Source organism: Erpetoichthys calabaricus, chromosome 13 (genome assembly GCF_900747795.2).
Source record: "Erpetoichthys calabaricus chromosome 13, fErpCal1.3, whole genome shotgun sequence".
Classification (NCBI taxonomy): domain Eukaryota; kingdom Metazoa; phylum Chordata; class Cladistia; order Polypteriformes; family Polypteridae; genus Erpetoichthys; species Erpetoichthys calabaricus.
The window spans coordinates 103,412,444-103,429,444 of NC_041406.2; the positions used below are offsets into that span (position 1 = coordinate 103,412,444).

General features: G+C 38.0%; 1 protein-coding gene across 3 annotated transcripts in view; it reads left to right on the top strand.

The window, feature by feature from the left end:
- The window catches only part of nacad (NAC alpha domain containing), a 50,525-nt gene extending 34,190 nt beyond the window's left edge, over nucleotides 1-16,335 (top strand). For all 3 annotated transcript variants that reach the window (XM_051935933.1, XM_051935934.1, XM_051935935.1), the window contains 7 exons: nucleotides 496-3,528; nucleotides 9,527-9,612; nucleotides 9,880-9,963; nucleotides 14,023-14,169; nucleotides 14,596-14,727; nucleotides 14,872-14,994; nucleotides 16,169-16,335. In XM_051935933.1, coding sequence (XP_051791893.1) covers nucleotides 496-3,528; nucleotides 9,527-9,612; nucleotides 9,880-9,963; nucleotides 14,023-14,169; nucleotides 14,596-14,727; nucleotides 14,872-14,994; nucleotides 16,169-16,183 — 3,620 coding nt within the window. In that variant the 3' untranslated portion in view covers nucleotides 16,184-16,335. The remainder of the gene's footprint in view (nucleotides 1-495; nucleotides 3,529-9,526; nucleotides 9,613-9,879; nucleotides 9,964-14,022; nucleotides 14,170-14,595; nucleotides 14,728-14,871; nucleotides 14,995-16,168) is intronic.
- Nucleotides 16,336-17,001: the final 666 nt, after the last annotated feature.

Sequence of the window (17,001 nt, forward strand, 5' to 3'; positions counted from 1 at the left end):
AGGAAGAAAATATGAGTCTTTTATATCATACTAATGATAACGATGAATCTAGTGACACCAATCAGGAAGAAGGTATGAACCAATTGCATGATGGTACAAGCATCTCACATGCAGAAAATATGAGTCTGTCATATTGTTACAATAAAGATTCTATCAGCAACACTCAGTCAGGAGGACTGAACCCATCACCCAATGGTACAAATATTCCAGGTGATATCGCACAAGCTGAAAATATTGGCTTGGTAGTTTGTCATAATAATGAAGATGAATCTAGTAGCACCACTCAAGTAGGTGCAGATCAATCACACGATAGTACAAACATCTCACAGACAGAAAATATGAGTCTGTCATATTGCTACAATGAAGAATGTAATAGAAGCTCTCAGGAAGAAAGTCTGAAGCAGTCATATGGTGATGCAAATATTTCACAGGAAGAAAATATAAATTTGCCATATAATTGTAATGATGAATCTTATGGCACCACCCACGAAGAAGGACTGAACCAATCATATGATGGTGCAAAGATCTCACAGGAAGAAAATATGAGCCTTTTATATCGTACTAATGATAACGATGAATTTAGTGGCACCAATCAGGAAGAAGGTATGAACCAATTGCATGACGGTACAAGCATCTCACATGCAGAAAATATGAGTCTGTCATATTGTTACAATAAAGATTATATCAGCAACACTCAGTCAGGAGGACTGAACCCATCATCCAATGGTACAAATATTCCAGGTGATATTGCACAGGCTGCATGCTGTCATAATGAGGAATTAAGAGACATAACTCAACTAGAAGGTGACAACACACCCTATTTCTGCAGTGAAGAATCTAATGATTTTTTAGAGGCCAAAAATGTGTTCTACTTAAATGACAGCACAGACAAAATCCACACTTTCAGTCAAGAAGCAGATGTGATGCAATCAAATTACACAAATAAATCTAGTGACATTTCAAAGAATGATTGTCCAAGCCACATGTCTTACAGTAATGAAGAATCTGGTGATGTCTGTAAAGTAGAAGGTCTGCTCTACTCACATTTCTGCACTAAAGAACCTGGTGATTTATCACAGGCAGAAAATGTGCACCACGCAGATGATGGCTTAGAAGAGCTTAGCAACATCACCCAAGCAGAATTTCAGTACTTATCTGAGTGTGATACACCTGGAGATGTATTTAAGTCAGAAGGACTTCATTCATCCCATTGCCACAACAGAGAAATTGTTGAAAAGTTTCAGGAAGAGCATGGGCCCCAATTAGATGGTGCCACAGAGGAACTCCACCTAAGCACTCAGGAAGAAACTCTGCACCAATCATGCGATAGTACAAACTTCTCACAGGCAGAAAATATGAGCCTGGCATGCCACTATAATGAAGACTGTAGTGGCACAACACCAAAAGAAAGTCTGAGCCAATCACTAGATGGTAGATATGTACCTGATGATATCTCACAGGATGGAAATATGAGCTTTTCATACTGTTATAATGAAGAATTTAGTAGAATCACTCATTTGGAAGGTGTGCATTCACCAAATTTCCACAGTGAAGAAACTAATGATTTTTCCCAAGCCAAAAATGTGTTCCACTTAGATGATGACACAGAAGAAATCCACAGGTTCAGTCAAGGAGCAGGTGTAATTCAATCAAATGAAGGCACTGAGGAACTTACTGAAATTTCACAGGTGGAATATCAAAGCCAGTTGTCTCACTACATTGAAGAATCCGGCGAAGTCTGTCAAGATGAAACTCTGCACCCTTCATATTACTTCTACAAAGAACATGCTGACCCTTCAGAGACAGAAAATGTGCTCCACTCAGGTGATGGCCTAGAAGAACTCAGCAGCACCACCCATGCAGACATGCTGCACTCAACAGATATTATACACAAATTTGGAGATATACCGCAGACAGAAGGAGACTGCACGAAAGAACCTAGTGACCAACTCCAAACAGATCATGAATACCAATCTGATAAAAGCATAGAGGAAATCCCAAAATCTATTCAGGGAGCAGGCATTCTCCAATCAAGAAATGGCACAGAAAAGCATAATGATATTTCTCACCCAGAAGAAATGAGCCAATCATTTCATCATGATGAAAAATGTGTTGATGTCTCTCAAGTAGAAGTTTCACATCAAACATTTATCAACTATGAAAAGTATATTGAGCTATGCCAAACTGAAAAAGACACTCCATCAGAAGAGGCAAAAGAAGATCTCAACAACATGACCCAAGTAGAAGGCTTACATTTTTCAGGTAAAGTTAAAGTTAATCTTGGGGTTACCCTGCAGGCAGAAAGTCTACTCCATTCAGCTTATTGTACTGGTCCAACTGAAGATGTACTTAACTCAGCTGACAGCCCAAAAGAATGGTACACCATTACTGAGTCAGAAGGTCTCCACCCTGGTGACAAAGACAAACCAGTCGATACATCACAGACAGAAGATTTAGGAAATTCATATCACCAAAACAGTAAAGAATCTTGTGACATCTCTCAGGCTGATGCTCTCTGGCAATCTCATTGCTGTTCTGAAGAACGTTGTGGCCTACACCAGACTGAAAAGGAGCTCACTCTTGGTAATGGTACATACAAACTCAGCAAGGTAACCCAAGAAGAAGGCCAACAGTTTTTAGACAATGGTAAGGATAAGCCTGGACATACCCCACAGGAAGAAGATCTACAGCAATCAGTTGACTGTAGAGAAGAACCTGGTGTCCTCACCCATAGAGAGAATTTGCTCCAGCCAGATGATGAGCCAAAAGAATTCTGCAATGTCATTCAAGCAGACATTCTGTACCAATCAGATGTCAAAAATAAATCTGCTGACATCTCTCAGAGAGAAGACCTAAACCAAGCACATCATTATAATGAAGGCAATGGTTGCATCTCTCAAGGCGATGCTGTACTCCAGCCCAGTTACTGTACTGAAGAGCACATTGGTCTGTGCCACGCAGAAGATATGATGTTGTTAGATGACAACACACCAGAACTAAATAACATCATTCATGAAAAAAGTCAGCATTTGTCAGACAGTGGTGCAGATAAATCTAATGATATCTTGCAGGCTATAGGTCCAAGCAATTCTTATCACTACAATGAGAAATATGGAGCTGGGGACATCTGTCAAGCTAATGATCTGCACAAATCAGAGTCCAGCAAACTTCTGCAAGTAGGATATATTCAACAATTAGATTATGGCACAGGGAAATCTTTTGATAAATCTGAAGAAGAAACATTACACCATTCCAATTTCTACCCAACAAATATAACTGGTGTGCGCAAGTCTGAAAATCTCCTTAAATCAGAGTCCCTACTTGAAATTCCCATCGAAGGTGGCCATGAGAAAAATCAGGGCTCCATATCAGCTGAGTCAGGCTCCTCCAGTGAAACAGATATCCTATTGCCTTCAACATGTATCTCCCATAATCTCATGAAAATGCCACCTGGCAGTCAGAAGCAGGGTGAGGTGGACAGAAGCTTAGCCTTGAAGGCCAGCTGTGAGGTCGCCTTCAGTCAGAGAGGTAACCAAAACTGGAATTGTTTCTGCATGTATTTAGCTCCCAAAGGCTACTGCTATACCCTCACAGACTTGTCTTCTGCTTTATGCTGTAGTGCGCTTTATGCTGATGTGCTGTCCCTAAAATATGCTCTACAACAAATGTTTCCTATAAGATGCTGGTGCGTATTAAACATTATTAAAACATTACAGTATAAATGAAGTGCAATGCATGTGCATCTGCTGTAACTCATTGGCCTATTACTGGCTGGACCCAACCCCAGAGCTTCACTATTGATCCTACAATGCAATCAGATCTTCAGGTAGATTAACACAATGTTTATTCATATTCTGGAGTTCTGAGGAAATGTTTGTCCCTTATTTAATTGTTCTTTATAACTTCAGGAATTTGATTCAAATTTAGGAAATAAGGTACTTACACACAAGCTTTTTTTTCCTCTCCCAATCTTCTTTATTTTAACATTTCCACAGGCACAGTGTCTGAAACACTTTATGGACATTGGTTAGCCTTTTTAGGCAGGGCCACTGATAGGCTTAGAAAAATACACAATCACTTAGAACTCAAAGAAAGGATGGAGATTCAGACCTCATGTATGGTCTACAGGTAAGAAAACAGAGGAAACAGAAGAGCAATGGCCCTCCAATACGTCAATAGCTAGATTCTGCAATCTTCCACTCGTTGTCTCTGCTGAGGAATTTACTCAAGGCAATACCACCGTTTCTGCTACTCTTCATCTCTGACAGCAGTGGGCCTCATACTCTGTGTCTGTGGACTTGATACTGTCCCTTTGATCCATTGGATTGAAAGAAGAACTCCATCAGTTCCAGTTGTTATTCAGGCGTCTAAATGGAAGGATGTCTCTTAGGCAGCAGCAATCTTTTTCTCTTTCAGCCTTGCTACGTTCATCTCTCTCACTACCAGTGTTGGGGAGCATTACTTTTAAAAGTAACTTAGTTACATTGCTCATTATTTATAAAAAAGTAACAAAATATGTTCTATAGTTATTTATAATAAAATGTAATGTGCATTATTTTTACATTAGTTTCCTTCTTTTGTATTAAAACCTGCACATTTTACTGGCCATCATTTGCTATTAAATCCTACGACCACATAGGAGCATTCATGAAAATGACCAGAAACAGGGAGAAATTTAATCATTTTCTTATTTTTTATAGATAAATGTTGTGAAGTTACTGTGTTACTGTGAAGTAAATAACATCCTTCCTCTTTTTCCATACTAAATGCAAGCCCCTGAAGATTTAGTATATACACTGGCTGCTGTGCCACCAGATCATACTGTTTCAAAACATCCATAGTAAATAGATTAAAACTAAACTGACACTTTGTTTATAGGTTTATGTTACTGAATTGCATGAAGCACACTCTTTTCTTTTTGGCTGTGCAACTGAGACCTTGAAAGGGCCAGTGTACTGTCTACTATGCCTCTCATCTTGCACTCAGTGCTGCTGATGTAATCACTAACTCCATGTGACCCTAAACTTGGCCGATCAAATGTAGCCCTCAGCACATGCAAGATTAAATATTTACAACTTTGGTTCAGTCCTTTTCACTTGATTGACGGCTACACTTTTCTTCACTAGCTGTTACCAGAAAGCCAAAATATGCACATGCACAGTGTTGTAGAAGTGAAAGTCTTTGTTTAAAAACACAATACTACTGTGATTTTTTTTGCAGTGTCTGAAATACGCTTCCACAGTAACACATTAATACATATCCGTTTTTATTTCTAAGTTAACTCTGCTATTTTAGGTTCAATAAAATTAGTACTGAGTTAGGTTACTTGTTACTTGTTATATGACTATATAGCACACATTACATATAATACATTACCCCCAACACAACTCCTTACACTCACCATAATTCTTAGTCACAGCACTATTTGTCTCTGATGAGGAATTCATTCAAGGCAGCTCCACCTACTTCTCATCCTCTCTAGCCAGTTTCAAATTTGGGACCCTTGGACTTCCAAACAACCCTTTCAGTCAGTGTCACTACAAGCTAATTTCATTAGCCCCTTATTGGCTCAGAAAGGTGATCTGTAATTGCAAGGCCCTGAGTTTGAGACCACGGTTAGCTGAAATACTTGTTCTACCAGGTGTGTGATGCTCCCTGACAAATAAATTTGTACAGTAGCTGTTAGGCAGATCATATGTCTCTTCAGTGTAGTGTCAAATGATCTCAAGTTGACGCAATTCTTTAACCCCCCCCCCCCCCCAACAAAAACAAATCTATAATTTAACAGAAATTCTCACAAATACTGTAACGCTTCATTGACTGTTACAGTCATTAAGAAATTGCTGCATTTTGCTCCACAGAATAATGAGGCAACAATCTGGCACCTTTAGTTTTGGAAGATACCTTTTAGAACTGGATGCTGCCATTACTGCCAGATCATCAAAAATTACCAAATGCTACACAGTAGAGATAATTTAACATTACAGTGACCATCAAGTGAGAAAACAGAGTTATTTTATTTTCTTTTAGCTTAGCAAAGATCTCACAACCCTGAAGTGGATAAGCACGTTAGAACATATATTGATGAAAGTTTGCTTTAGACAATTATATAAAAAATATTTTGTATCTGTTTTGTTGTGGTATGGTCCTAGAGTGACCTATCACCCTTTATAGCCTTTAATATGTAGATCTTAAAAAAATGTCTCAAGTCCCATACTCTCACCACACTGTCAGGTACTGTAGTTCAGCATTTTCCTTTTTCTTTTACATCTATAACTCCAGGCAATTAGATATACAAGGACAGGCAGGAGAGAAAAAGTTACACATTTATTCATGATGTCTTATCAATAATATACCCAAATGGTAAACAGAATACAAAGGTGAGTGCTGGCAAAATAATCCAACTTGATAGTAGGCTACCAAATGGCTCTGTCTTATATTAGTTTATAGTTCAGCCTGGTCCAGCATGGCCATTAATCTAGCGTGGCCTTTAAATATGACCACCAAGAGAGGTGGTCTTCTCCTTCATGGAAAAATGGCAGGGAGAGAAACAGAGAGGGAGAGAGAGAGAGATAGAACATGCCTTTGCAAGACTCCTCTTATTGTCTTAGTGCAGCTTCCTTGATGTACATCCTGGACCAATTGAATCAACACACTCCCTACTTCATACCAATCCTGCTGAAATACAGCCCAGTCCTCCAATCACAGCCCCCAATTCTACTTTAGGCCTTCCTCCTGGAAGGGGAAGGGATGTCATAAATTTACCTATCTCTTCCATTCCAGACTATACTAGCCTGTCATTAACCTTTCATCTCAGCCCACCTGTATTCCCCCAGGCTAGCTGATCAATCAATTTCTGAGATTTTATCATTACTAATTTTAACTCATAGTATGTTCTAAATTATTATTTTTTGTCATATTTGCATCATATTATTATTATTACACTATCCTCATGAAAGTATCCAAATGTGTGAGTAAAGATTGTAACAGCCCACCCTGTGCCAAGCAGACCATTTTTGCTCAATTTTATTATGTATCATTTTGGATTACTGGTTGGATTCCACTAAGAATTTTCACTGATGTTTTGTGCTCCATCTTTATAAGGCCATACAGAGCTAAAATTGCACCACAATATGAAAATTGTGAAGCCAGAGCTGTAAAGGAATATGGTAGACCTAAGCTAGTCATGTCACATAATCTACATGTCAAGTCATTGAATCGTGTTGACAGTGGGCAAAATGCCCACATTTTTTGCCAAAATATTGTTAAATATTTCTGGAAAATCAGAGCAGTGCACGCACAGGGAGCATGTTCACTTGAGATTAAGCTTTTGAGTTGAAGTCCCACCTCTCATCCTCATTCATTGTTCAACAGTTCTCGTTCCAATGTGAACGTGTTTCCTCTGCATGCACTGCATTGATTTTTCTAGTGTATTTAACAAAACTTAGCATTTTGCCTTTTGTGAACACAACTGAATGACTTGACATGTGGATTAAATGACATGAGGAACATAACACTTTTTCTGGACCTTTTAATATTGTTTGCTCTGGTTCAACTCTGGTCTCAATAAAAGCCCATTCTACCGGAAAGTTTGTTAAAACCTGAGATTCATTGTTTTTGTTCTTAGCCATCACTGCAAACCACTTGGGGATAATAACATATAAAAATATAATAGACTAGCTATCCCACAACTCTGCTCAGGATACACAAGTTTGAAAGATGGAGAGATGGATCATTTTGGGTAAAGCGTTGCTTTATGTCCCAGAAAGAACTTGCTCAATCATCTAGGCCTGTTTTAACTACTCTGCCATGCACTGAAGAACACAGGCAGCTTATCAGGCTAGAGAAATGTTCCTTTAGCTCAGCAGTTTAATTATTCCTTTTTCTGATTTGCATTACTGCTGATGTGCATCTAGGTGGAGACCGAGCAGCTTCAGGCTCCATGCAGTCTTCTTCCAGTACTTTACCACACCTCACTCATTCCACACAGAATCAGAAAAATGTTTTTTGCATTGTTGTTCATTGTTGAGTGAGTGTGTGTTTTGCTAGAATTTTTATTTACATGTCTACAGCATATAGAGTGTGCTAAATAAATAAACAATTATAGAATTTTCAATTTAGGATGCATTGAAAAATATACAGTGAAACCACTTCATTTTTTTTTTTGATAAACAATTGATGCTCAGCATTATTAAAAAGAGCATCAGAGTGATTAGTGTTGCTGCCTCATAGCACAATAGACCAGGGCTCTTTTGTCTGTCTGGCAACTTTCCACATTGAGGCTACGTTCTTCCATATCAATGTGCATTTTCTCCAAAAAAACAATGGTTTCCTCTCACATACCCCAGGGTGTAATTCCTGCATTCAACAGGTTAACATGTGACTTTAAGTTGGCCTGATATGAGTAGTTTCATGATTTTTTTTCACCCAAACTCCTCTGAAAACCTCAACCCAAGTTAGACTGTTCGGATAATCTGTAGTGCACAGGAGCTAAACCACAATTCTGTTTGGGTCCTTCAATCCATCTCTTTTCAGAAAAACATCCTGTTTAGCAGGCAAATAAGTCAAATGCTACAGAAAGTGTCCAGATTAGTGGAACAATGAGCATCGAAAGACATCCGAACTTCTACCTTCTGACTCTCTGAACAGAGTTTATAATCAATAACACATCAGCAGAAAAACAAGGAGAAAATCTGGCTAATTAAATTGGCATAAATATGCAAAACAATTCAGTTCAGTGGTGATATATGTTCATTGGTAATGTGAACAATATCTAGATAAAGTCTGATTTTGCAGATCTCAGGGGATATCCTTTATGGGAACATGGTTTGATGCAGTACATGCTGCTTTTGTAGGCTGGCATGTGCTCGCTTGGTTTGGCTGGCTTCAGTTTGTGGGCTTTAACTTGCTGATAAGTCTTTCACTCCTTTGCTTTACCCTCTCCCTTTTTCAGTCTGTCTCACTGCTATGAATTTAGCTCCAGTTCATTTCTTTGAAGCCCAATTTTCAGGAGTGTTCTTGTAGGCAGAGAGAGAAAAATACTATATGGGTGTGGGTGGATAACAATATTGGGTCATACAGGACACTGCCCTTGGTTGTTTCATCTGTCCATCGGGCATTTCACCAGCTGAGTGAATTTGTCCGTAAAGGTGGTTTGATGTCTCTGAGGAATTGTTTCACTCTCTCTGTCTGACTGTCTTTGTAGTACTGCACACCCCCCCCCCCCCCCCCCACGCCACCCCCCCCCCCCCCCCCCATGGCACCCCCAACCTCACTTTCAGTGCAATAAAGTTGCTTTGTAAATGGGTAATGATCACACTCATTGTTAATTAACAAAATCCCGGTCTGTTATTTAGTCATATGGTTTTGATGTACAGTAATTCTCAATGAAAGATGTTATTTATAATAAAACTTGATTGATTAATGGAGGAATCAGTTCCTGATGACAATGATGTGTCATCTTTAGAATTTCCACTGCAAACATATTTTTAAAAAATGAATAATAACTAAGACAACTTTTTTTCAGGATCCTGTAATGATTCTGATAGCGATGACTCTGTGCCTGACTTAGAAGAACCAGAGATTCAGCCTACTAGGACGGCTCAGTCTCAGGTAAAATTAGCTAATCATTCTATTGTGACTATTATATTCTGCTATATATTCTTCTTTTAGGTGATTGGATTTCCTTCTAGTATCGTTTGACCTAAAATGCTTGACAAAAAGACCCTTTTAGCCATATTTTATGTGCTAGATTTTTATGAAATGCTCCCATGATAAATTTTCTAGAACATTCCCATTAGGATGAGAACTTATTATGTTGGGCCTCTCCAGTTTATGAGTAATGATACTTGATGGCTCTCTTCTCTTATTTTTTTTCAGTCTCAGCTCACACACTCCATAGGATCAGGAGAGGAGTCCATCAACAAAGCCAAGCAGAGCCGTAGTGAAAAGAAGGCTCGCAAGGTGGGTTTGCAGACCTGTGCAGAAATCTCAGATGTTAAACTTTAGTTTATCATTCTTTGATGCCCATTCTCTGACAGTTTTTAAGATCTTAGAAAGGCTGTTTGCAGGCAAAGGTGTGAATGCCAATTAGGAGGAGAATAACACTAATTGGAGGAAGAAGAGGAAGTCAGGCTTTGGGTCTAAATGCTCTCAGAAGTTAATCAAAATTTTGAAGCCTTTTTGGCCTCTAAAAATAACACAAGAAGTGTTCTGGGGTTTTAGTGGTCAAGGAACGTAATGGTCTGGTCTGTTTTTTGATTTTTGAAGATGTTAATTTTAAAATACATCTTCCTAAGGCCCAAATTGTTTTTATTATTGGCACCACAATTGTTTGCTGTTTGTAATGCAGTGGTGCCCGGCTGTTGGTAGACAAGACTTCCAGGAGTGTGAGGTGTGCAATTAAATTACCACAATGGTATTGTCATGTCTCAACATGACCTCTCCTAGCTGTGGTTTAAAGACACATTTTACATCTCTTGTTTATTTTCAGCTCCTTCATTTATGTTGATTATGATCATCATTCTTTATTTTTGGTTTTGACTATGTATATAAGCTGCTTTTATTATGTTCCATGAGTTTTGTGGGTGGTCCCCCCAAGAAACACGGCCTTCTGCCAATCACTTCCTGCAATTGCCCTCTGCCCTATACATCCAGAGGGTCTTCAACAGTTCCTGGTGATTCGTTGCGAATACACTCTGGAGTCTGTGAGTTAATTGTATTTTTGCTGTGCTTGTGCCTTGGTATATTTTGGAACTTTTACTTTCTTGGTCTGTGCTTGAATATGTTTCTGGATTACTATATTGGTACGTTGTTTGCGTTGGGTTGCCTTAGTGTTTCTGGGCAATTCTCTTGCTTCTTGTGCTCAGCTGAGCTTCATTGTAATTGAAGAGCATTTTGTGAAAAGAATCTTTTTTATTTTATAAAGATTCAATGGTTACCATTATTACTATTTGGAGTATGATTGTGATAAACCCCCCCCCCCCCCCCCCCCCCCCCCAGTGGACACTTTTAGGGAAGGGGTTTTGGCATTTATTGGGACTTATGTGCTTTGGGACTCCTAGTTCACTACAGGTGTAAAGGTCAGCAGCATACACTCCTTTAAAATCCGAGTTTGTGACTAATTTAAAACTTAAAACTCTAGTGTCACTGTTGTTAAACATCTGTCAGGCTACAAATTGTTTTCTGTAAATTGTTTTCATTTGTTTTCTGTGACTTTGTGTTAAGGCTTAGGCTATGTGAAATATTTAAGTTTTTGACTCTCTTACTACACCTTCAACTTATTATTTTGTCTCATATCCTGACCGTTGTTTATTGGAATCATATCCGATTTTGACTTTGGCTTGTTATTACTATTATGTTCTATCTCCTGATTCCACCCTACGTAAAACACCTGCCACCCTATGCAGTCATTACAAAATCAAAATAACGATAATTAAAGTACAAAATGCCAGACCAAGAATTGTGGTCAGAGAGACAAGTAAAAGATCCTGGTACTAATTTGTTTAAATTGCCCCAAACTGTTTAATCATTAATTATTTTGTATTTCGTAGCTGTTGTAATAAATCCAAGGGTTTTGCCCTGGCTTGTATTTGTTTCATTCTGTCATGTAACAAAGTCAGAAACATGGTGTAAAGGGGTTGAGGCCTCCAAAAGGCTCTACAAAGCTGGTCAGGACCTTCACTAGCCGGTGCAGCAGAAACTAACCCAATTCAGTCAGTCTCAAAATACTTTCTGCAGGCTCTGGTCTACTCTGGCCCAAAACAGGGAACTGGCTTAATTTGTTCAAAATTTTAAAGAACGTTTCACACTGTATAGGAATGATTCCTAAGGGAGAGAGAAATTTTGTCTTATGAAAATAATTCCAAACAAAGAATCTTTAAAAATGAAAATATTTATTATTCATTTATTATTGTTTATTAATGTTCAAAAGAGCAAAGAATGGTTGCCTAAAAGACAGTTCAAAGGTTAACAAGTCTCAATACATAGTCCAAAGGGAAATTCAGGAAACAAAGCAAGAAATCCAAAAAAAACAGAAGTACCAAGAAAAGCAATACTCACAATAAGCCCCTGCAACAATCCGGTACTGAGATTTTGCTCTTGATTTGATAACAAACAAAACAAAACAAAACAAAAGCAACAACACAGAAAATAAAGAGAAGCCAGGGGAAACACCCTGGTTTTAACACAACCGTAACAAATTCAGAACTCGGTTGGTAGAAGATTTCTACCAGCCTCTTATATAGGCAGATAAAATATGAAAGTACCTCCATCATAAACAAGATGATGTTGCCAAAATACCTATGAAATATTTCAAAACTCTCAAAAACAGCACATACAAATACAAAATGTACAAAAAAAACTGTCAGGATCCGCTGGGCTCCATTTGACCCATGTTTTTACTTGAAAAATAGGCAGCAAGACGACATGAATAACCTAAGAAAATTCAGCTTGGCCACATTAAAATAAAATACATGTATCAAATTAAGTGATGAGGGAAATCATATTAGCAAATTAACTAAATTCAAAAACGAGATAAAAAAATCCAAACACTGAATCAAAAAAGAGAAATGCCTAAAAGTCTAACTCAAACAAATTAAACCAATTCTGTAAATCAGAGATCTTAATCCTTTATACAGAGCCAAAGATCAAAAGCCAAGAAAGGAGCAGAAGAACGCAAGAATAAATGACAATGTCACAACATTAATGCCATTTAAAATTCCAGCTTATATAAGGCAAATGGGGGGTCCAACAGCTGTAGCATTAGAAGGGCTCTGTCCCTTTTGGTTCAATGCATAAAACATAAATGTGCCTGTTTATATATAAAGATACATTGAACACAAATGAGACTGAACCATCCTTGATTTGATTGATTTTCTTGCTTAAAACAATGACACACAGTGATGGCGGGCATACACTGTAAGATTCTGACACAATTTTAAGTGTGATTTGTTGTTGCCAACTGATTTTCTGAGTTGGCTCAAATTTCAGCTTCATCGGCCGTTGTTTTAAGTAGAGAATGAGAGGGATTGCAATGCCCAATTGCATCTTACATGATCTGAAGAAATTTCAATCGGCTGTCTTGCAGTGTGAGCAGGTCTCGCAAGCTGATTTTCTGATGTCACCATCAAATTTACCGAATTCTGCAGCAATCACAGTATATTGTACATTGGGTATTGTCATTGTCATGCTCATTTTCACCATTTTGATTTCAGAAAGCTATCATATAGCATTGCAGATACAACTAAATAGCCAATGACAAAACTATATTAGGTAGAACCCAGAATATTTACTGGAAGAACCCAAAATAAACATACATAATAGTAAATTACCTATTAAATCACCAATTCTCTCTGTTAAATAGACAGACCATATTGTCCATGCTGTCCCAACAATCTGCTTGTCCAGCCTATTTTTTTTTTTTTTTTTGTAGTTTCAGAGCACAGTAAAGCAAGACTGGGCAACACAGGTCATTTCTTTGTTGACAATTTGAGAAACCCATGGGCATATATATAAATATACAGTATATACAGTATATATTGTGACAGATAGGGGGCGCTGTCATCCCCTTGAACCCTCAGACCAGATGCCAGACACCAGATAAAAAGTCCAATAACTAAATTTATTGTAATAAATGTTTTTTTTTTCTGCTATGGCAATCCACAAGACAGGAACACTCATATGTGTAAAAGAAGATGCCGAAAAGCAAAAAGGTTTGGGGCACATCCTTGACCCCTTAGAATGTGAATGAAAAAAAATCTTTTTACAAAGATAGTGTTGATGTCTTTACTGACCAGAGTCCAATGTAGAACTGATTCAAAGGTGGCTGAACTGCTAGTCATATGGGTTCCAGGTATTAAGGAGTGGGTCCAGGAGCATGACATGGGACACCTCTGCACCGCAACCCCTACACACTTGAAAATTATGCATTATCTTTCCTTGCACCATATGTAATGAGTGGAGAAATAAATGTCACCCTAAGTGCTTACACTTTTATGTGTTACGCTTTGTCTTATTTTCCAGGCTATGTCTAAACTTGGTCTTCGACAAGTGCATGGCGTCACCAGGATCACCATTCGAAAATCAAAAAATATTCTGTTTGTCATAACCAAGCCTGATGTTTTCAAAAGTCCTGCATCTGATATCTACATTGTTTTTGGAGAAGCCAAGGTAAGGCGTACAAAGTAAATGTGTGTCTTGACCAAATTTGCAAAGATTAATAACCAAAATTCTAATAATAATTATTATTTGAAGCTTATTTAAAATTATATTTAAAAACAAAAAAAAAATTAAGTGACAACAATGACATTTTGAAAGCATATCTAAATAAGGAAATATTAATTCCAGTGTAAATTTTTAGACTCCCAAGCCATGCATTTACAGCTCGCTGGCTACAACCAGATACCAATAACCATCCTTTCATTCAGTTGTTACACACCTCCACATATTTGTTAGCAACCATAGTAGCTTTGGGTTTGACTTTATTTTTTTCTGATAATCCCTCTAATTATCTTGTGTTATTTTGTATAGTATTTATTTTTGCTTTGGTGATGCTTACTACAAACTGAATTGATAAACTGATGGACTGTTTTGCAGATTGAGGACCTGTCGCAACAGGTGCATAAAGCAGCAGCAGAGAAGTTCAAGGTTCCAATTGAGCATTCGCCCCTCATTACAGAGACAACTCCGACGCTCACCATCAAAGAGGAGAGTGAAGATGAAGAAGAGGTACAGTAAATCTTGTTGCAAAAGTAGATTTTGAGTTATTTCTATACCCACGTCTACAGTATGAATATGCCCCTAGCCTACAATCAGGTTCAATTTCTCACTTTGTGGTGAGTGTCTAATTTTTTCTTTCTTTCTTTACCTAAGTTGGATGAGACAGGTCTGGAGGTCAGAGACATTGAGCTAGTAATGGCACAGGCTAATGTGTCGAGAGCCAAAGCTGTCAGAGCACTGAGGCACAACAAAAATGATATTGTCAATGCTATTATGGTAAGAAAAGTGTCTCACTATCATGTACTTAACAATGTAATCGTTCAACACCTGGATATGGTAGTGCTTTTGTAACATTGTTTTTGCAATTTTAGTTTATTAAATTTGTGATTATTATTTTTTTCTGTAAATTTTCCATTTTGAGTCTTGTACACTTGATGATGTAGTTTTAGACCTATCATTCCTACCACTGTTGCAGTGCTGCATGGATCATCACTATACAGATGAACTCTCCATCTACAGTCCTGTAATGACTTTAAAATCTATCTATCTATCTATCTATCTATCTATCTATCTATCTATCTATCTATCTATCTATCTATCTATCTATCTATCTATCTATCTATCTATCTATCTATCTATCTATCTATCTATCTATCTACTTCTGAAAATGCAGCCTCAGCATTGTGGTGCAGACAGGCGAAAACGCAGCCTCTAATTACACTCTGATTTGTTTGTGCTTATGACGTAGTCCTTCTCTGATTGGATCCTGACCATTACAAAAATCTCATTTCCTGATTGGTCACCCTTCATGGAAAAGAAATCTATTCCAACATAGTGGACACAGAAGAGTTCCAGGGCACTTGTTGTGTTGCTTAGCTGTATGCATCTAAATTGTGTTTTGTACAATTTTAAGACTGAATACATGTGCAGAATGCAAATACTTTACCAGTCACTAAAATTTTGCAGTAAATCACACGGCTGCCGGCAGTACTATCCCTTCGAGGATTTTTACGCCAATGTGTGAATACACATTATAGGTGAACATCTATGTCATATTTCAGTCATTTCAGTATGGATGGAGGTACATTTATAATCGTTGTGAAAATGCTAGTGTGGCTGGAGATCATTTTATGTAGTAGTGAGGATGTAGCCTTTGTCTCCTGGTCTGTGCATATTTTTTTCTCCTAGTTGAATGTTTTGCTAGGATTTCACCAACACCTCATTTTGGCTACATTAATCTGTACATATTCTGTCTGTTTGTTGTCATTATCATAAAACTTAATGTTTTACCAATGCATACAACTGTGAAGTATCCCTTTTTCTTTCTCAATCCTTTGAGTATCCTCACAAATTGATAAGCATTGGTCAATTAGTGATTCCTTGGAAATCTCACTGCTGTCATTGTGCATAAGCAACAGGGACTTTAATGTATTTCTGTCTTCCTCCCTAGGAGCTGACCATGTAGCACTAATGAACAAGAGGAGTATAAAGCGTCTGCCTATCTGCACAGGAAACCCAAGCTCCATATTCTTACTACATACTACTACATAGAATGAACTGTACTGCTGCTACCTTGCTTTCCTAAATATGCTCAATAAAATGGTCTGTTATAACCAATCAGAGCTCAGTGATGTGTCTAAGCAAAGCCAGCCCACCCCTTCTAACCCAAGAATGTTTTTGTCCCACAGTAGACATGTCTTGTAAAATGAGAAGGAATGCCACATAGAAAGTAAAACATGTTCAAAACAAATCAATAAGTGAAAATACTGTAAGATGGTATTGTCATCTCACAACATGTGGACTCCAGTCTGATTCCTGGTTGCAGTGCCTTTTTTTTAGAATCTATTTGTTATATATTATTAGGTGGATTGAACAAGTGCCTGTGAGCATAGATGTATGTAGGTTTGCTTTGGAACAGATTGCCATCTCATTCTGAAACACTAGTTAAACATTATCCTCTTCAAGGTCGGGGCATCCATCAGTAGGGCCTCTAGTATTCATTGAGAACCTAAATGTTAGTTAAATGTGACAGAAAATGAGTGTCAGCTGATGTCATTTAATACAAGTTTTGGATAGCAGATCAAACATTCTGGGGAACGCCAAGATGGCATTATAACAGCTTAAAGTTAATAGTTGAACCAGTACAATTTAATTGACTGGACTAACTGCTGTCATTTAACAACAAAGATCAGAAAATAATGCCCTGTGGTGGGCTGGTACCCTGCCCGGGGTTTGTTTCCTGCCTTGCGCCCTGTGTTGGCTGGGATTGGCTCCAGCAGACCC